Consider the following 21,342-nt stretch of genomic DNA (forward strand, 5'->3'; position numbering starts at 1 on the left):
TGTGACGCTGGGAATACGTGTGCGTGTGCACGTGGGTGCGTGAACGTGGGTGCGTGAACGCGCGTGCGCATCGCGCGGCGACGCATGCAGATGGTGAGGGACCATCTGTTTCGGGGTAACGCGTTACAAGCGTAAAAAAGCGATGGACGACGAGAGGATCCGGAACAAAGTTTCACCGTGCGCCCCCCCCTCTCTCTCTCTCTCTCTCTCTCTCTCTCTCTCGCTGTCTTTCCGGGTTGAAGCTGAGGAGCTTGCAGTGGTAATGAGAGTTTAACAAGACCCAATAAATCAGTTAACAGTGATGGTTTATTGCCCTCAACACGTGTCTTTGTTTACTAGAGCTTAGATTTCAAATTTTAAGGTTTATGCGAAGCAAAGGAAAAAAAATAAAATTCAAGGCAATCAAACCTTTTTATTATTATTATTATTATTATTACTAATATTATTATTTTTTCGACCGTACGTTTTTTTCTCATTTCTTTTTTCTTCCGTTCTATTTCTATTTAGCGCAAGTTGCAGTCTCCTTCTTCCTTCCTCGCCCCCACTACCTCACCACAGCCATCATATTTAGCCCCACGCACACAGTTCCAGCAGGTTATCACAATTGCCATTCCTCCCTCCTTTCTGATGTGTTAACCCAGATTACCATCAGTGCCCCTCAGATATTTTTAACAGATCCTCGGCGCTCGGCAATATCCACTCGCAGCCATCTGGTGCAGATCAAAATCTACTGACTTCTTGGGATTCAGTCGTTAAGGCATTAAATCTAGATCTACAGAATGGCCCCCTTTGACTCGGGAGGTGAGTGGTGTGAGAATCAAATCAAATAAAAATAGAAGTGTTAAAACATGAACGCCCCTTCCTCTCGTGAGCGACGCGTCCGTGTCAGGAGTGGACAGCGAAGGAAAGTTGAGGCTCGTGTTCGATCCTTATTTTTTCTCAGCTGGAAAAGGGATAAACGGTTTAACATGAGGTGACCAGAAGCTACAGCATCCGATTTTGTTTGTGACGTGAAACATCTCCTTTCTTATATTAACCTCAAGTAATAAAAAAATAGCCCCTATAATTTAAAAATATAATCGTTTAAACGCCGTGGCATAATTTGATCCATCAGAGTCTTCACTTTGAGTTTTCCTGTAAAAAGTACACGGAGCACATTCTGCGGCTAACACGTGTCCCTGCAGACTCGGCGTTTGAGTTGTCTCTAGGTTTTCCTCATTCCTCTTCACTTAAAACAAGGCGAACGTGAAGTGGCTCCGTTGTTACAAAGGACAACAACAATCTGGTCTAAATCCACAAGCGCGCGCGCGCAGGCGTGCGAGCGTGCAGTTAAAAAAAAGAAGCTGAGAAAAAAGGAAAAGAGAGGAGGATTAAAGCTTCGTGACACGTCTTAGATAAATACATTAGAAAAAAAGCGTGAGTGGAAAGGTTCAAGTGAATTACTTGATGTAACTTCTGAATAAATGCATCTTTAAAATTAGACCTGGTTCTAATAAAGAATTATTCATTTAAATAATTGTATTAAAACCTTCCTTTAACAAGCATAATCCTCATAACAAAATTAAGGTGATGGCGTGTCGCTTGGACTAGTCGCTAAATTTGGAAGATTCAGAATAAAGTCTTCAAATAATAAATATAATCCGACTGACTTTTTTCGTAAATTAGTAATTATAAATTAAATCAGCGGTTAAACAGCTGTGATATCAAATAGTGTTTCCTCTGCGTAGAGTTTTTTTCCCCTTTAATTACAATTTTAATCTATTCAAAGTAAGTTCCTTCTGACGGGTTTACTTCCCCCTGTGTCGGACAGCTGTAAAATCGTGTAGACAGGTTGTCATACAACAATCAAAGCCTTCGGTGAATGGACTCTAATGCTTGAACATTTAACATACAATAAGTCCAAACACGGAGGGAGAGAGAGAGAGAAAAGAGGGGAGAGAGAGAGAGGGAGAGAGAGAGAGCGAGGCAGGAGAGGGCGAGAGAGGGAGGGAGAGAGAGCAGCCCCAGCCACTGTGCTCACTCTACATTCACTTTATTCACATCGCTCCAAACGAGGAGGAGCTTCCAGGCTCAAGTAGGGGATGCCAATCAAAGCATCAACTTCAAATTGTATCTGAGAGATCAGCCTGGAGACCTCGGGGCCAGGCGCGTCAGTCGGAGCGCAATTGTTGATCAGATCACATCCAGCGGACTTTGCGCCAGAAAAAGACAGGAAGCCGAGATTTAAGAGTGGGTTGTTTTGACTACATACCACTATATGTGTGTAGTAGCTGCGACTTTGGCTTAACACCTTCCCTTTACTCCTGAGGGTCCCCCCTTTTTTCTTCTTTTTTTTTCCTGACTCGGTTGTTTTTGCGCACAGTTCGTCGGACGATAGGGCTGTGCGACATTTTGGCGGTGGAGATGTCTTTCCCGCAGCTAGGCTACCCGCAGTACTTGAGTGCCTCCCAGGCCGTGTACGGGAGCGAGAGACCGGGTGTCCTTACGCCGTCGTCCCGGGCAGGGAGCAGCGAAATCGGAGGAAGTCCATCCGCCACGGCAGCGGCGGTTTCATCAGTGTTGGGCATGTACGCCAACCCGTACGCACACAACTACAGCGCTTTCTTACCCTACACCAGCGCGGACCTTGCTCTTTTCTCACAAATGGTAAGAAGAAATGTTGTTGGTGCGCGCGTGTGTGTGTGTGTGTGTGTGTGTGTGTGTGTGCGTGCGTGTGTGTGTGTGCGGGAGCGACCTGGCGATGCAAAAACGAGCGTTTCTGCGCGGCGTTCTGGCGGAAAGAGCAACCACGGCCCAGAAAATGCCGTGTTAACGAGGAGAGAGCGTAGTTTAGTCCTAACGTTTAATTGACGATTCGTGATTGCGAATTTACATTTGCTCGTTTGTGTTACAGCCCTGCGGGTTGATTGGCCGAGCTGACAATCTGAAAAGTTTCAGACGAGACCATGAAACGCGTTTTGAAAATCAGCTGGAAGTTTTGAGTCCGTTAAAACGTGTAAAGAAGAATAAGGCCTGTGTCTCAATCAGGAGGAAAATATTTATTCAATAAATCAGCGTATTGTCATTTATACAGTGAAATGACCAGAAACATTTTATATAGACTGCGAGCGGATCATTTTGATACAGAGAAAATTAAGTCTGCAACGTATCAAAAGCTTAAACTTTAACTTTTGATCTTCAGGGCTTTTGTTTTGTCGGCGTTATACACAATTATTCTGTCACTGAACGCCACGTGGATAGTTTTAGTTCGCCATCAATTGGTTTAAAACTCACCAGGCGATAATAATTAACGTGCAGGGTGTTAATGCGCTGGCTAATGTGTGCATCTGGCCCAAAGGCAGCGTCTACTGCGCCAAAGCGCCCAAAAAAGGGTCTGCACGCGCAAAGGAGCACGTTTTTTATTAACGGATTATAAAGTAACGCGCACGCAGCCTACGCGTGAGTGTTGGGGTAAACTTAAGTCGGGCCTTTAAAGTGCTTAGACGCGCTGCAGTGTGCGCAGTTTTGCAGGTACACGCGAAACCTGACACCCCTTTGCGCCATCTGCGCGTCCACGGTGACAAAACGGACCTTTTCCTCGTGACGTTCCTGGTATTTTGTTCTGATACCAGAGTGACACGTCTGGAAAGTGTTTGGACGGAAGGACAGACAGGCACGAGCCCCTTTCAGCGAGCAGCGGTGCAGGTGCCGCAGGCCCGGCCGTGGAGAGGCTCATTGTGAAAAGCGCCCTTTATTTGCTTTTAGCGCAAGTGATTTTACTACTTTAAAGTGCAAATGATGGCGGAAATGCATTGGAACTCACTCACTCTAAAAAATAATTTTGCATCTTAGTTTGCAAGGCTTCTCGTGGTCGCAGCTTATTTACATTCGTTCTTTTTTTGTCTTTATTATTTCAAGGGGTCCCAGTATGAGCTGAAGGACGGCCCCGGCGTCCATCCTGCCAGCTTCGCGGCCCACACGTCTCCCGCCTTCTACCCGTACGGCCAGTTCCAGTACGGAGACCCGGCCAGGCCCAAGAACGCCACCCGGGAGAGCACCAGCACCCTGAAAGCGTGGCTCAACGAGCACAGGAAGAACCCGTACCCCACCAAGGGCGAGAAGATCATGCTGGCCATCATCACCAAGATGACGCTCACGCAGGTCTCCACGTGGTTCGCCAACGCCAGGCGGAGGCTGAAGAAGGAGAACAAGGTGACCTGGGGCAGCAGGAGCAAGGAGGGCGGAGAGGACGGGAACTTGTTCGGCAGCGGCGACGAGGCGGAGAAGAACGAAGACGAGGAGGAGATCGACCTGGAGAGCATCGATATAGACAAGATCGACGACAACGACGGGGATCAGAGCAACGAGGACGACGACGATAAGTCGACGGAGGAGGGCAGGGACCACAGGGGCGCGCTCGGCGCCGCGGGGGAGCTGGACAGCTTGGAGAAACGACGCGCCTTCGCGCTGCAGGCGCACGAGGCCTTTGACAAGGCCAAGAGCGCGATTTCCGTGCACGCGGGGAGTAAGGAGAACTCGGACGGCAACAATAACAGCAACACCACCAGAGTGTTGTCCCCGGACAGGCCCGGGAGCTTTCCCCTCCCGTCCAACAATAAGCCCAAAATATGGTCTTTAGCGGAGACCGCCACCAGCCCCGACAGCTCATCCCAGAAACCCGCGTCCCCCTGTGGCCCCGCGGCCCCCACGCACCCATCAGCGCCGCACCACCAGATCCAGACCCACCCCGCCTTCCTTCCGAGCCATGGACTGTACACGTGCCAGATCGGGAAGTTCCACAACTGGACAAACGGGGCCTTCCTGGGCCAGAACTCCCTGCTCAACGTGAGGTCGTTTCTGGGAGTAAACCAGCACCACCACCATCACCACTTGGCGGCCCAGCACCAGCAGCAGCCGCAGCAGCCGACGTCGGTGGTGGTGTCGCCGGTGGCGGCCGCGGCAGCGCTCAGCAGCGACAGCAGGGCCCCGCCAGAGACCCACAGTCCAAAGCACATAGGTGCGTGACGAGCCAACAGATCCGTGACGTGACGGTGTCTCGTTTTTTTTATTCAACTCACTATAATTATAATACCGCATATCTGTTCACACACACAGACAAGCAGAGGTTTACACACTTAAATCATTAACGGTCACATACGCACACAATTCATGTCCAGCTGGACCGGCTCATATAGGTTATATCAGCCAACACACGGGCCTGTATTTGTCCGCACGCCTGTGCCAGAGCTGACATGTTTATTCTTCTCCCCTTTATAGACCATGAAAACGGTGTAAGATCTGATTCACCTCCAACACAGACTCTGAAGTCTTCCTTTCGACCCATCCATGACAGGTGAGACACGTTTCTTTTAACAGTTTTGCTCTTGTTGATTTTTTGGGAAACGTGTTGCCATAAAAATGACACTCGCCTCCACATATTGAATGTTTTTAACGATTATTGCAGGATTAAACACGTAAGTTCGTAAATAAAATTGTTTTGAATTTATGTTTATAGCGCTTTAAAAAAAAATAAAACTAATACTACAGAACCACACTGGATGAAATCTAATTCAAATAAAGATAATTATAAATCACACAAAACAGTTTGAACATTTCCCGTGTTGAATTTGCGTGTCTTACACGTTTTAAATTAATTGTATTCCATATAAACCAACACTAAAAAATAAAATAAACAAACTACATAAAGCACAGTTTGCTTTGGGGGCGTCAGGGGTCCTGACTCCCATCCCACACCCCCTTTAATTCCACCCCTCTGGGGAGAGTGTGGCTACTTATCAAGTCACCGAGTAAAACGGGCTCTGCCTGGGCTGTGTGCTTTCCCTAAAGACCCATGGGAAACCCGGAGCCCAGGGGAGCGCTCCTACCGAAAGGGGCAAAAGTTTACCTCGGTTTCATTTATTTAAAAGGCCCTCTTTAAAATATAATATAATATAATATAATATAATATAATATAATATAATATAATATAATATAATATAATATAATATAATATAATATAATATAATATATTATTATTATTATTATTATTATTATTATTCAAAAACGGTGGATTGAGAAGGCAGACTGCAGTCTGTTTCAGATCAAAACGGCTCAGCCACACACTTGAAATGCATATTGAAACCCGCTGTCCAAACACGGCGGGGGTATTTATCTACCTCTCTGTATTATTCCTCATCCAGATCCTCTCTGCCTTCCAGCGCCAGGAGTCCACAAGACGCCACGCAACGGGTCCTAACTGCTCTCTCCTCGGCTTGATCAAGACATTTTTTTTTTCGTGCTTGGGAAAAAAAACTGAAAAGAAATTGAAAAAAAAAGACTTTACACTCCCCTAAAAGGACAAGGAGAAATAATAATGCAGCGTAGCATTCAGTCGGTACAGAACAAATGGCGTAATTTGGTAATATCCTGTGGATGGATGGATTACTTCCTCTGTTGTTGTGTAGCCTATAATCGCGCCTATAATGTTACTCTCTACACTTTGCCCAGGCACACTGGGACATTTTGGTAGGCTTTTTACTTTATTATAATTATAATTATTTGTCTCTATCTTGTGTTTTTGGTGTCCTTTCTTTATTGTAAATACCAAGTGATTTAAATTTGTAAATAGGAAGCGTTGAAGGAATTTGTCCAGATCGTATATTTTGCCTAATAAACTAAATGAAATTATAGAGAAAATTCGAGATCCTCAGATTATATTTATTCCTGGCTAGATTGTTATTATGATCATTATTATGATCATTATTAATAAGATTTAATTTTAAGAAAGAGAGGAAATGGGAGCGGAAAAATATTGGCAGCCTTCAACTAAGCTTAATTTTATTCAACTTTGGGAGGAAAGCAGCGTGGATGCATTGAGGTGCTAATAAGTGTCCAGATGGTTGCTGGTGACAGAAAATGGACAGGAGCAGCTGGGAAGGTCATTAAGTAATAATATGGGAACGCCCAGTCCAAACAAAATCAAATGGTTAAAATCTAATCTGTCAGAGAGAGAAGTCGATTCCAAGATAAATTATTAATATTTTCTTTTTCGAGGGGGAGGAGCAGGCTGACACTGTCGGCCCTGTGGACCAGGGTCAGTGTTTTGGGTCCTGTCTGTTCTGCGGCTGATACTGATTATTAGCCTGTAAAAGCAGATTCTCTTCCTCAGCCAGTGACCAAAAGCTAATATTGATTCACCCCAATAGCCTAATGAGGCTGGAACATAATAAGGAGTACAATAATTAAATGTGATGGGAAATTATGAGAGCATATTATTTTTTTTTCAAGCCTCTCTCTCTTTTTGGATTTACAAGAGCCCATTCCCCAGCGGTATTGTTCCAACACTTCAGCATCCTATTGTCTGCTTGAAAACCCTGACACCTAAAGTTAAAATTATCGTTTTAAAATACGTGTCCTGGAATAACCGACATCGAGAGGAAAGGTTCCCTTCGAGCTGTTTAAACGGCAGTAAAATGCGAAGTGAGCAGCTGATCAGAGCGGCCCAGACCTGTGGAGTGACTTATGCACATCTGTTTTGCAATATTACAGCGACCTCTATAGGCGAGAAATATATTGTCAAAGCTTGAGGCAGGTTTTAACCTCCAAAGAGCCATAAATCACACATAATGCAACGGATGCTTCCCAGTTTAATTACAGCATGTAGAACGCCATTGTACTATGCTATTAGAACTACTAGATGTATAGAAGCAGGTGAAGTAAAAGTGTGTTTAAATACGGGGATCTTGTTACAGGTTTAATTATTATTTTGGATATTGTTTTTTTAAATAGTTATGAGCAGCCAGATGCTGTTAGCAGTGGCACTTTTATAATTTTCTGAAAAGCTGCCGCAGCCTCCAAGTGAAGTCCTCCTTACAGTCTGTTGTTTTTTTTAATGCTAGTAAAACGTGGACTAGTCCACATCTGCGTGGCACAAGCGGACGTTTATGTGCGTAACGCAGTGGAGGACGGTGCCGCAGATTTACGGTTAGTGAAGGTTCCCGTTGACCCGAGCGCGTCCATTCTGCATTTATAATTCAACCTGGCCTAGAGATCATAATGTGGGAAAATATTGCACAACAGAACCGAACAAACAATATGAATGAATTTACAGCAATGCAGAGCGAAGGCCAGCGGAGTATCAGCTGCGCAGACGCGCTTTTGTTTCGTTTTTCTCTTCCTGGGGTAGAGAATAACAGTGTGCGGTGATGGACCGCGGCTCAAACCGCGTCATTACGCGTCCGTCGATCGAAATTAGAACGATATTAAACCACGTGCGGCCCTTATCAGTTTCACTCATGCTCCAAACAACGCGTGCGTTGACAATGATGCTTCTAATATTGAGGCGGAAAAAAGGCAGGTGTGTACATTTCATATTCCCCTCGCCCCCTCCCCCCCGCGCTCCATTTGCACACGACATCCTCTCGTGAGTTGACTTTTGGGGCTAAAATTAAATAACCTTTCGGTGTCCCATTTATTCCTTTTGTACTGAAACAGTGTGAGGTTAGCGCAAAGGCGTTAGCTGCAGGCCATAATATTGTGTTTCCATAATATATACAAAATTATTCATTTAGTAAGTGGATGTACAGTGGATTGTCTAATGGGTAATGAGCGGAGTTGGAGCTGATAATTAGGCTGTCACTTCTAGCCATTTCTTCCCCGCATGCCCTGGGCCACGACGCAGGAGGGCGGGGGGCGATGGAGGGGAATAAAGGAAATAAAAACCATGAAATAATAATAATAAAAAAAAGAAGCGCAGATAAATGAATTAAATGAAAACACGGAGCTAATAGATAAGGCTTATTTGGATTACAGAGGTAAATACCTAATATAATCACATTCTTTTAAACACAGCAACCATTCTTGGACACAATAACTAATTCTTACGTTATGGTAATTACCTTGTAATGGTTGTAATGATCAGATAATTAGTATTTCAAATAATAACTAGCACACAATATATCGCAGGTCCACCAACAGAATGAATTTAAGCATGAAAAGGCAGGAGGAAAGAGCCGATCATGACTGTTCCTAACAAGCTTTAAAAAGGCTCAAACATGTTCAAAGGCTGAAGGAGTTTCTGCCGTTTTATCTGGAGGCTGAGAGCTGGAAACTATTGGGGAGATATGCAAATGGTGGCTCATGCAAAGACAATAAGTTGTTGACCCTAAAACAATTTAGCATTCTGTCACAGGCTGTGGCCCCGCTATAATACCGCCGCCCTTTGTTGGTGGACAAGGACCATCTCCCCCTGCAACTGAGACGTGTCACACTGTGGCAGTCCATTCATTTTAGTGGTGAATCGCACGTTGTGACAGTGTGTGTGTGTGTGTGTGTGGGTGTGGGTGTGGGTGAACCGGGGAGAGTGAGGGGGAGAGAAGTGACTGCGTAGGGAGGAAAGTTTATCACTGTCTTGTCTTTTTTGGCAGAAGCGGGCTATCCTTACAACAGATTCGACCTCTTGTAGTCCTACAACACAAATGTCTTTGCCTCTTCCTATCCCCCCCCCCCCCAACATCTCTGTTGTCTTTTCTCTCCAAGATGCCCGCCCGTATCTGCCCCCCCCCCCTCTAGTCCATTTATCTGGTTTTCACGACTGCAGCGCCGGTTCGGACGGTGACACAAAAGCCGTCCCGGGTTTCGGCCCCCCGGCCACTGGTCGGGGGGGGGGGGGGGGGTTAAGGCACAACAGCAAGCGACAACAAGTCACCGGAGCCCAGCATCAGCAGCCACAGCGGGGCCGACGTCCAACCCCGCTACATCGTGTTCAGCTGACTGCCCCGCCGCCGCTCCTTGTTTCAGCCACACAATGGCAGTGAAAGGGACAGACGCCTTGGTCACAGGCTTTTCATTCCGGGAGCGATCGGCTGCTGTAAGACACAGCTCCTGCCACAGGACGAGGCTGGAGGATTGGGTTGGAGAAGGGGAAAACGGCGAGCGAAAGGGGGGTGGGGGGGCTCTCGGCACGGCTACACTCCAACACAAATAGCAACAAGGAGCCGGTACTTGCCTGACAACTGGCTGACTGACTGACTCGCTGCCGGTTCAGCAGCGACTCACAACGGCTCCACAACCCATGCAGGCCCCTCGCTGACACCACAACCTGGCCTGGCTCACAGAGCGACTAGAAATAAACACGGCCTCTCACTCATGTTCGCCTGCCTCGCTTTCATTTGGCCACTCAAGGCGACATTCTTGCGTTGTGATCGGGCAAGAAAGAGAGGAAGAGATAACAAAGCGAGGCGGGGGGAGCGGTCGAGGAAAGTTTTCTCCATCTCGGCTGAACATTCCTTCTGACTCTGAGCGGAGAACACAGGGAAGCGCGCTCACTTCTCTGCGATGAGGACAATATGCTTATTTGGATCTCAGTCAAAGCGCCGTGCCAGATATTGGGGCACTAATTAGCTGGCCTAATCTAGAAATAATATCCTCAAATCTGATATATCCTAGTTGAAATGGTCTATTTTAAGAGACCTCGGCTGAACATGGAGGTTCATTATTATCTTCTTGGTTGCTACATGTTTGTTGATCAAAGTTATTTCCATGCGTCTGTTGTTTTTAAAGGGTATTGACAGGGTCCAATACACTTGCTTAAGTGCGCACAAACACACACACACACACACACACACACTTGTAGTCAAGTTGTGCTTCTGTTCCATTACTGACTCCACAAACCAATTAAGGGTGGTCTGTCTCCTGAAGTATCGGTACACAGCAGTTCTACCAGAACAGAACTATATTTAGGAGAGAGAGCCTTGTGAGCCCGCCCCCATTACCACACACACACACACACACACACACACACACACACACACACACACACACACACACACACACACACACACACACACACACACACACACACACACAGCCTCGTTGGAGGATCAGAAATATTTTGCTTTAATTATCCTTCAGTATAGATCGTGTTCTTCAGGAGGGACTAGTAATGATGAGGGTATTTATAGGCGTTCATTCCCCCCCTGTAATTATACACTCCTCAAAATTGGGGTTTTTACATTTGGCATGTGCTTGAAAACATAAATTAGACAGACAGCACTGCTGTTGAGATCTCTTTGAAGTGAATCCCCTCCCCAAACCCAATTTGATGGAAAGTTTTATTCTCTTCGTTAGCACAGAGTTTGTTTCCCAGCGCTCGCAGAACAATGTTTCCTCAGTACTGATTTAGTTTGTGCTACACAGATTTTTATATATATTTTTAGAGAACAGAAAAAACGTACATATATTACCTGCTTTTTACTGCTATATCATCACACCATTTTTTCTTATTGTCCCCAAAACGGTAAGAAAAATAAAATGCTAGGTGTAGGACTGTTTACACCATAACAGCGGGTTAGCTGACACTTTTCTGAACATGACAGGAGAGACCAGAGCCTCGTGCCCCCGTTTCCTCCCTGCACAAATATTTCCACAGCGACAGATAATAAAGTCTGATTTGCCTGCCTTCTTTTCTGATGTGATGCCATTGTGGTCTGGGCTAATTCCAGGGGGCTGTACAAAGGGAAGCGCGGCCATCTGAAGTGTCATACTGCAGCTGTGGCTGAAGCGCAGGAATTTCCATTTAGTGGAGGATGCTCCTCTCTCCTTCTGAGTGCTCGCAGCACATGTGCCGCGCAGAAGGTGACATCAAATGCAACTCGCCACCGCGCCTCTGCTAATGTGAAATCTCCTCTCCCTCTGTCCAACTCTCTCTCTCTCTCTCTCTCTCTCTAGCGCGTCGCTTTTAGCTACAAAGAGAAAAAAATAACAAATCCAAAGTCCAAATATGTCTTTGAAAAATGAAACTCATATTTATATGTGAATTGAAACTTGTGTAGTAAAATCAGTTCCAGAGATTTTCTATTTGTAAACCTAAATTACCATCATCAATCAAACCTCAGTCAGACCGTGTTAGCGATACCAGCACCACCTCTCACCCCCAGTTATCAATAATTTCAACTGAAGGGAAACATTAGATGTATTATACCCGTCCATCCCATTGCCCAAAGCGGACAATTACAATGTCACAAGCTGTCACCCAGAGCACAGGAGCCCGTACATCCAATGCCGGGTCACCTGCCAACGCTGAAACAGAAGAAGAGCAGAACAAGGACACAATGTGTTGGAACTATCACTTCACACACACGCAAACCTGAGCAAAACAGAGCAGGTGGGTCAGCAGTCAGACTAACTTACAGCGATACCTTTCCCCTCTGCCTGAACCCCCCCTTATACAGTACCTCATGGGAGTTTCAACAGAAGCTAAGCTGCGTCAAATATTAACAGCGAAGCTATCCACCATCACAAGCCCCGTGCTGTTGTTAATGTATGGCATGCAAATGATGTGGGAAAAGACAACGTTTTTTTTTTTTTTTAGTAAATCATTTCTAGGTAAGAATGCGCGGATGCAAGAGAATGTGAAGCGGCATGAGGAATAAGAGGTCGTGCATCAAAGCGACTGAACCTCTAGTTCCTATGAACTCCAGTAAACGCGGAGCACGCGTGGTCACGTGACTCTCAAGGCTTCAGCCGCTGACGTGTTATTCGTGTCATTACAGCGCATGCACTTTGCCAGAAAGTTCATCCCGCGTACGACCAACCGGCTACTGCCGTGACAGAGAGGGCTCTGAATGGGAATACAAAATGCATGAGCTCCGTTATTGAGACCACGTGAATCACACGAACAAAGCATTTTTTCATGGCAAATCATGTTCACATCAAAGTCTAAAAATACACATGCACATCTTGAGGAAATGCCATCACGTTTTCTCTGTGATCCGCCTGGGCACATCTGTGGCCAATACTGTTTAGCATGTGGTCAGCTCCGCTTCTCCTGCTTTATCTCAGGAAGAAGCGCTGCGATGAACCCGCGGCCGCCGGGGCCCGCGTGCGCGCTCAGGTGCCGCAACGGGGGCCTCGCGCGTGCACGTGGCCCCGTGCGCTTCCCGCTCCAACAACAGCTTTGCTTGCGGTGCACATTTTTTACAACTGTGGAGACTCTGAGGTTGCTTGTGTCTCTTTTACACATGACTTTTATGTGCTGTTGTCTGTTTTCCAAAACCCAAACGTTTAAAAAAACAAAAAAAAAGGGACTTTAGATCTTTACCAAGAACTGAAAACAAAGTTCTCCTCCAATATGGTTGAAATTAATGCAAGTGAGCAAGTTATTTGCTGAATCATTCCACTCAATTTACTGAAAATACACATGTTGGGCAGAAACACTGATTCTGTATCCGCTGCCTCTGTGCACATTGGCCACTGGGTATGTACAGTACTTGTTCATTTTTAAAATTGCAGAGGTTTGTTGATCCACAGCTTGTGCGCCCCTCCATCCTATTAATTTACTGTGAGCTGCGCGGAAACATAAATATGGTATATAGAGTCTTGCCTTTTAACCAAGATTAGTACAGTTCCGATGCACTGCAGCCTTTAAAATATGTATCAAGGCTGTTGAAATGCCAGCAGTTGGTATGTGGCAGGCAGGCAGGGGTGGACGTGGCCTGGATGACTGGAGGTATCCCAACAAGACCACAGCAGCCGCCCCCTGCCCGTCGCTGGCTGGAACAGTGTCCAGATCAGCGCTCCTAGCGTAAATGCAGACACGGCAGGGCGGAGGGGAATGATGGCGGAAGCGCGGTGGCACCTTCCTCCTCTGCCCACAGTGAAGTCGTGGGCCTGTCCACGGCGCCGGCGCTGCTTTCAGACCTGCCAGTTTAACAGCTGTGCGCATGGGCTCGGCCCTGGATGAAGCACTTGGAAGGAGCAGGGCCTGCACCATAGGGTGATGCTTTATGAGGGGCCCTCCTGCTGGGGCTGTTAATTGGCACACTCTGAAGTGTTGTATATCTGCCCTTCATAATCCAGACACAGGCAGAGGCTACGGGGAAAAGCAAATGTTTATCCAGCGCTTAGGCACCAACTTCACTCTCGGCTCCCTCTGTCCAACCGTTATTGTTTTGGTGGATGTGCTTGTTTAAAAAACAAAACAAAACAAAAACTTTAAGGCTAAATGTAAATAATGGTGCATTTTACTGTATGCTTTCAAAAACAGACTCAAAATACAGCTCTGACCCTTCATATGAATACAAATGATTTCGGCAGCCACACACTCACACACATGGCTGCAGACAATTACATATACACATAGATTATAAAGAGCCCCGCTGGAACCCGGGCCCTGCATTAAACAGCTTCGCCCTGGTGCACCATGGGAGAAAAATAAACACACTGGTCCAGCTAAAACCTCCAGGAAACCATTTCCTCCTCAGCTGTGTTTTCTCTTCATGTGTGTGTGTGTGTGTGTGTGTGTGTGTGTTGCTGTCTTAGGCTCGTGATGGTGTTAGCTGTGCTTACCAACTCCTGCAGTGAGAGCAAACATACTTATATCATTATAATTACCAGTAGGGTTAAACTTATGACATGACTAGAGTCAAGCCAATCCTGGCTCATCAGCTCAACATCACAGGAACACGTCACAGAGCTTTATCTTTCCCACTTCATTGACAAGAGCCTGAACTCAGCAGAGGGGAACAGATTTATTTTTCAAGGTCGGGTTGTTGAGCTTAAAGAGTAACTCAGTGTTTATCTTTGCATTTAGCTTCTTTTATTGCGCCTGATTCTGTAAAAATGAAGCGGACCATTAGACTTCAGTTAGAAGGATATTTTCTTACACCTTGTGTCACAGGTAAAAGAAAAGATCGTTGCGTATATAGATACTTTTTGGTCAATTTAAACATAAACATGTTATAAACATAAAAAAACTTACAATGTCTATTAAAAATATATTAAAAAAAACACAATAAACAACCTTGAATCCTCCTCCTTCCTTTCCTACTCTGCCTCCTGCTGTTTCCTTCCATCCAATCAATAAAACACGCAGTTGCGCTGATAAATTCACATACTACACCTCACAGATTGTGGAGGACCAGACTTCATTCATCTGAAATCATTTCAGGAAGCCCGGCTCTTTGCAGCACTCATTTCCGATCAGCACTCTCCGCTTATTGCACGCAGTGCGGCGCTGCCAGCAGTCATTCCGCACGTTGGTGTCACTTTTTTTACCAGTGGGAAAAGTATCAATTTAGAATGAAAGACTTAATATCGCTCCACTTGTGTATTTCATCAGGGAGTGACATCAGCGCTGAGTCAGGCCTTTACGTCAGCGGAGCATTAACCTCATTACGTCAGTCTGGCGTTTAAACTTAACAAGTAGCTCAGGTTAAAAAAATAAGATAGAACCAATGTTAATATTCATCCTTTCTTTCAGTGCATCACCCTGCAGTCGCTTGGACCAAACTGACACAATAATGGTTGAGGAGACAGAAGATGAGCCACAAAGCCTCCTCATGAACCTTTGCACTCAGCAGATTTTACTCATATGACAAATTGATTTACTCCAGCTACATCCAGCTCCAGCCGTTGCTCCATATGATGCACATATGAAAGGCCTGCTAAAAGTCAGCCATCAGCACATACCGGCAGATGACTGGAGACAGCTGATGCGACGAGTGGCCTCGCGAAAATGGAGAGGACGTGTTGAGAGGGTGGAATAAGGAGAGCAAAGCTGGACAGGAACACAAAGCGGCGTCGGGGAAAATAAGGATGATTCAATTATCAGAAGAAACGAAAGAGAAGTGGGAGAAATGAACGGGGAGGGCAGGAAAAGGAAGGAGCGAGCGATGCCTCGCAGTGGATAAGCAGCCCATAAGGTCACCAGATGAGCCCCAGATCCACCACGATCCTGCGAACGGAGACAAACGCGCGCCAGCGTCTCCCGTACGCCTTCCACGGACGCCCCTAAACGACTGTAAACATTAGCTCTCCAGAAACCCCCGCGGGGCCACTCCTGCTCCCCGCGCTGCACTACCTCAGCAGTGGCGCTGGGTAATCACCAGCAGATAAAGTTTGGTTAGCGCAGACGCGTCTACAGGGGCGGCCTCGCTCGAACCCGCGCCGCCGCCGGGCCTCGGCGCTCGCGGCTCCTCGTCGCTGCTCGAAGGGAGCAGCGGCTTGTGGAGCTGGGTCGCGGGGGCAGGAGGTCAGATTTTACGGCGATGTTTCCAAAACAAACAGTAACGCACGGAGTCGGGTTACACACATGGGAAAAGACGGGTTGTACGTTTTATGAGTCACGAGTAAAAAAAAAAAAAAAAAAGAAAGAGTTGTGTTTCTGTATGTAAGTGTTTTACTCACTGTGCTCAGGAGCCAACAGACCAGGTCTCCTCACATTAAAATGTCAGGGCTAATACTCGCTAACTGAATTCACTCCCCTGGAATAAATATGATTAAACTCCCACACTGCACCGTTGGTGTTTATACCTCTTATGTTATTATGGCCTTGAGGTTAGGTGCTTGAAGAACTCCACATTGCTCTGAATCAGCTAATTATTTACCAGGTCTGACACCAAGCACATCCAACCTCTCCCAGTTTACATTAAACAGGCCACGGCTCTGCGACGTTCTTCGCAGATGAAACATTGTGCACGTCGCGCCGAGCGCGTCTGCCTTTGTGCCTTGTTTTCATCCCTCAAGGACTACTTTACGTTGTTTGAAGTCTCATTTATTTTACTTATGTATCAGCTTCAGAATTGATTAGGCCTTTTGTACAAACAGCGCTGGTTCCGCGCGGCCGTTCGGAGGCGAGCTCCTCCTCTCCGGAGCCGTCAAAGATGCAGCGCGGCCTGACATTATTACCGCTATTCCTCCCCCGAAGGAATCCAGAAAGGAACCCAAATGTAAACAAAGCAGACACGTGAAAGGAGATATTTGATTCAAACTTTCACATCCTCTTTTCTTAGATTGCCTGAAAATGGAAACCTGGAGTTTGCTTAGATTGGAGCCCCCGGGGAGCGCTAACATTCGGCCTCCAAGAATTAATTAGCCAACTGGCAGAACGGCCGCAGCTGCTTAAGGTTTCTGCAGAAATTTCTAAATGCTGCCGAAAATAAATAAAAGATGTAATGTAGAGTGCGGCCGCTCTCATTTTGTAACTTAGATGAATCGTACATAGGTCGTTGGAACGCAGCCAGGCCCAGAAGTGACTGGCCGAGCAGCGCTGTGATTAAAGCCCCCCTCTCTGGACAAGGACCGATACTTGCATTAACCATCTAATTAGATTAAAACCTTAACGTGTGATGCTGAGCGGAATCTCCCGTGTATCATCCCTGCTACAGCTTAATGCTCTGATTTACTGTCCCGGGGCAAAAAAGTTTAGCGCTTGAATTTGTTCTGTGTTCATCTAGAAACGAGGGCGCTTGTTATTAGGTCACTTTGGGGAAGAGAATTAATAACCTCAAGTGTTCAGGAACGTCAACAACACAGGACTCAGACCGTCTGGAACAGCGGCCTATCTAAACAATGAGAACATTGTTATTTTCGTAAACCTGTTGACACAAGTCATCGGGGGCTGTATTATATGCCGAGCAGCTGCTTCGACGTGGACTCAGGAGCGAGAACGAGAAAGGAAAAAACGAAGAGAAGAACAAATTAATGTGTAAAATCCTAGTGAAGCACGGTCACATTAGCCGGCGTCCCGGGCACCGTAGTGTAATCAAACAATTAGAGGGGAGCAATTTACTGGTCGACTACTGCTGCACCCAGTCAACTGCAGGGTCACAGCTGACTCTCTCATATGTGAAATAAACAAAACAATTACAGTTATTAGATGATGCGATCACGTTTCATGGTTTGACCTATAAACATGTATAGAGGAGAACATTTTACAAGATCATCTGAAGAGGAAGTTTCCCATATGGGCCATCTGGCTTATTAAGCGCTGGGAGATGCGAGTGGGAGGCGATGTGGCCAATGGGTTTTAGTATTTATCTCACTCTAACGTACAATTAACTTTTAGAAAATGAATAAAGGAGGAAGCTCCAAGTGGCCGTGGACGGGAAGGAGAAAATGGGGGGTCGCAGTCACACTGCATTGTTTTCGGGCTGACACTTGCTTTGTTTGCCTTTAAAGACAAAGGAGAGGAGGAAGAAGAAAAGCTGAGAGTGGCCTCCTCTTGGCAGCCGGGTGTCTTCCGACAGACATGCTTTAGGGGTTGCATCGGTGGCATTCTGCTGGGGAATCGGGGCGGCATTCATCCGAGCATGCCACACGGAGCCTCTGCAGCCAATCCACGCTGGAGGCCCTAGGACGGGGAGTTTGTGCTGCTGAAAGCTTGGGACAACATAGCTCGACAGCGTAGCTCACACACACACACACACACACACACACACACACACACACACACACACACACACACACACACACACACACACACACACACACACACACACACACACAAACACACACAAACACACACACACACACACACACACAAACACACACACACAGAAAAGAAAGGCTGGTTTCCCACAGGGCAGGGCTGAAAGCTACACCATGTTCAGCTGGTACAACATGATGAAAGTGAACTGGAACACATTGTGCTGGACTGCCACCGAAGGGACTCCGCTTCTCCGGTGATCTTCTTTGAGCATGAAGCGGTGTGGTGTTTCGTGTGTGTGTGTGTGTGTGTGTGTGTGTGTGTGTGTGTGTGTGTGTGTGTGTGTGTGTGTGTGTGTGTGTGTCTGTAAACCTATAATGCCAAGAGAAGTTGCCGGGAAGACTGTTGCTATGTAGCCGCCAATCGATTAAGTGACTTAAAGTTGTGAAGCAACTGTTGGACAGAGAAGGATTTCTGTAAATCTTCTCCGAGCAAGTGTCACTGCATCCGTGATCGGTCATAGGAAGCCACTGCTGCCGTTTAGCCACACAGTAGCAGATACTGCTGTCTGTTTGCACTTATAGTTAATTTTCCAAGTGAAAAACAAAATTAAAAAATCTGAACTGGCTTTTTTATTAAATATCATGTAGAATCAAGTATATCAGGTCACGTTCACCCACTTTTATAATGTTGAGCACCTAAACAGACAGTACCTCCAGCCAGCACGTCCCACACACACTGTGTGTCGGCCATGTTGGGAGCAAGGTTTTCTGTGTTAGGGTCAAAGACGACCTCTTGACACGGGTAGTTTATACATGCTAATGAGGCCTGCACTCTAACCTCATCGCTAAGTGCATCTGGCGCGCACACAGCCGCGTTTCTTCTGTTTACGTGGGATCAGCGTGACAGTCATTGAACGGAGCGGTGAGAAGGTTTCATTCAGGGACCAGAGACAGCACAAATCAAAAAGAGAGAAAGAAGAAAAGAATCAAGGCCTTTAAGTCTCACGAGAAATTTGAAAAGCCAGAAAATGTTAGGAAATGTTCTTACTATACTTCATAGTTTCTTATTTAAAGGAAGAGTATTATAAAAGACAAAATGATCGGACATAATATTACTAAATAAATACATGCTCATCACCTAAATGACTTTACATTTTATAACTTCGATTTATAATATGCGTAATACTGGATTGTATGTATTATTTAAGGAGGTGAATTTCTTCATCTTCAAAGGTTAGGCTTTTTTTTTTTAATACACACCTACCCTCTTTCCCTCACACACACAGATCATATGCTTTGAAAAAGTTGCAGCTTTGAAAACTCACTTTTCTCAGCCAAACTTCTTATACATATTTGCAAGGAAATCAAAGCCTCTTTGTGGGGTTGGCCCTAATCCTTTCTCCAGCACATAAAGGATGTACCTTTAAACTGGCTTTCTCTCCTCTGACAACCATGCAAATTGGTGAGAGGTAGGATGCCATCTCATTGACATTGTTTGTTAGAATAACACAGCGCAGGGGAAAGGTCCCGTCTCAGGCATTCCACTGAAGCCCTCCCCTCTGTGCAGTTGCCTGATGAATTGTCACAAGCTTGTTATTTGCCATTAGTTTCTAGCATTTCTTGCCTCTGTTGGCCAAACTAATTCAATCTTTTCGGAGGGTAATCTCATTGAGTCCCCCAGGAGGTTTGAGGGAACTTTTCTCCTTTTTTTTTCCCTTTTCTCAACATAGTGTTATACCTGACCCAGTTTATTTGGAGACACTTTCTTCCTCATGCTATCGTCTCAAAACACTTTTTTCTCCTGGATTCTTTGTGATTGTTCTTTAATGGCAGTAACTAAATTTATCCTGTTCTTTTAATCAGTGCAGCATCAGTAAGACAAACAACTTTTAATGTGAAATACAAAACCTTAATATTAGCAAACTAATACATTATATTAATTGGTGACAAACTGCCTTACTGTATTTTGTTTTGAATTTTTTAACTATCAAATAAATATACTGTAGCATTTTCAGTGTATTTTCACTTTGAAAATAATCTTCTGTGTTAATTTGAGAATAATAATAAGCCACGATTTCACAACTCCTCTGTGACACTCCCTCAAAAGGACATGGACATCTATGTTTACTCACAATGATCACCTCTAAAGGCCATCAATCAAAAGTCACATAGTAATAAGATCCAGAAGTGTGCTCAGATCAGAGCAGGGCACTGCTAACAGCCATATCCTTTTGATAGCAGTGTGACTAAGAGTTTAATTTGGAAGCAGCCTTCACTTCAAAGGGAGATGGGAGTATTTTCCTGCTTATTTGCACCCCCAATGGGGCCTATACATTATAGTATACCCATGCCCCGGTCCTGTGCTCGTGCACTAATGCCATTCTGATTGCCTAATTTCTCATGTCAGCAACTTCTTCTGGGGAGAGAGAGGAGGACAATTAGGGGACAATTGAACATGATTGTGATGGGAATGTTCTGTGCAGCAGCAGCAGCGGCGGCGGCAGCAGGCAGGCCACAAACCACCACACTGTATCGCTGGTTTCGGTTAAGGAGAAGATGCTGTTTTCTTGCTTTTAAATACATGTTTGTCACAAGGTTCATCCGTAGGACACATCGAGAGGAGCGCGTGACGGGCAGTAAAGCAGTCACAGAGGGAGCGCCGCAGCTTCTAGCTAATTAAAAACATGAAAACACTCATGGGTGGTTTGGTTTGGCAAACCATGTGGCTACAAGCATGTGTGTGTCACACCTAACATTTGAATTTGTTTGTGTTACTGTGTTTTTTGCAGGATTACATTAAAATCCCTTTATTATTTATTTTTTGTAACTTTTTAACAAACATCCCCACTTATTGTGCCCAAATTTCGATCGTTCACATATTAGAAGTCATGATGACCACTGGAGGGACATAAAGCCATGAACAAGGCTAATTTGACACACTAGGATGACATGTGCCTAATAAAAGTGTGGTAGCGTTCTTAGATTAGTTAAATATACTCGTGTGGCAGGGGAAAGAACCCAGTTACAGAGAAACCGCCGTGTAATGTTTCCACTAAATGAAGATACTGGCAAATATCGGAGTTCGGGTTTTCCAATATGTGGCTTTCTGTTGTGAAAACAGTAAATGGGTGCACGACCCCGCCGCCGCTAACAAAC

At 45.7% G+C, this 21,342-nt stretch overlaps 1 protein-coding gene and 1 long non-coding RNA gene across 6 annotated transcripts in view; one reads left to right on the top strand and one right to left on the bottom strand.

The window, feature by feature from the left end:
* Nucleotides 1-21,342, bottom strand: part of LOC114842805 (uncharacterized) — a 178,751-nt gene that overhangs the window by 51,827 nt on the left and 105,582 nt on the right. The gene's annotated exons all lie outside the window — the stretch shown is intronic.
* irx1a (iroquois homeobox 1a) lies at nt 2,041-6,546 on the top strand. Of its 2 annotated transcripts, none has more exons than XM_029128700.3 (4): nt 2,041-2,646; nt 3,898-4,996; nt 5,257-5,332; nt 6,198-6,546. In XM_029128700.3, the coding sequence occupies exons 1-4, from the start codon at nt 2,404-2,406 to the stop codon at nt 6,253-6,255; spliced, it is 1,476 nt and encodes a 491-aa protein (XP_028984533.1). In that variant the 5' UTR covers nt 2,041-2,403; the 3' UTR covers nt 6,256-6,546. The 2 variants fall into 2 exon arrangements, with proteins under 2 accessions (XP_028984533.1, XP_028984532.1); XM_029128699.3 differs by having other exon boundaries at nt 2,043-2,646; nt 6,180-6,546.

This window comes from Betta splendens, chromosome 16 (assembly GCF_900634795.4).
Source record: "Betta splendens chromosome 16, fBetSpl5.4, whole genome shotgun sequence".
NCBI classification, from domain to species: Eukaryota; Metazoa; Chordata; class Actinopteri; order Anabantiformes; family Osphronemidae; genus Betta; species Betta splendens.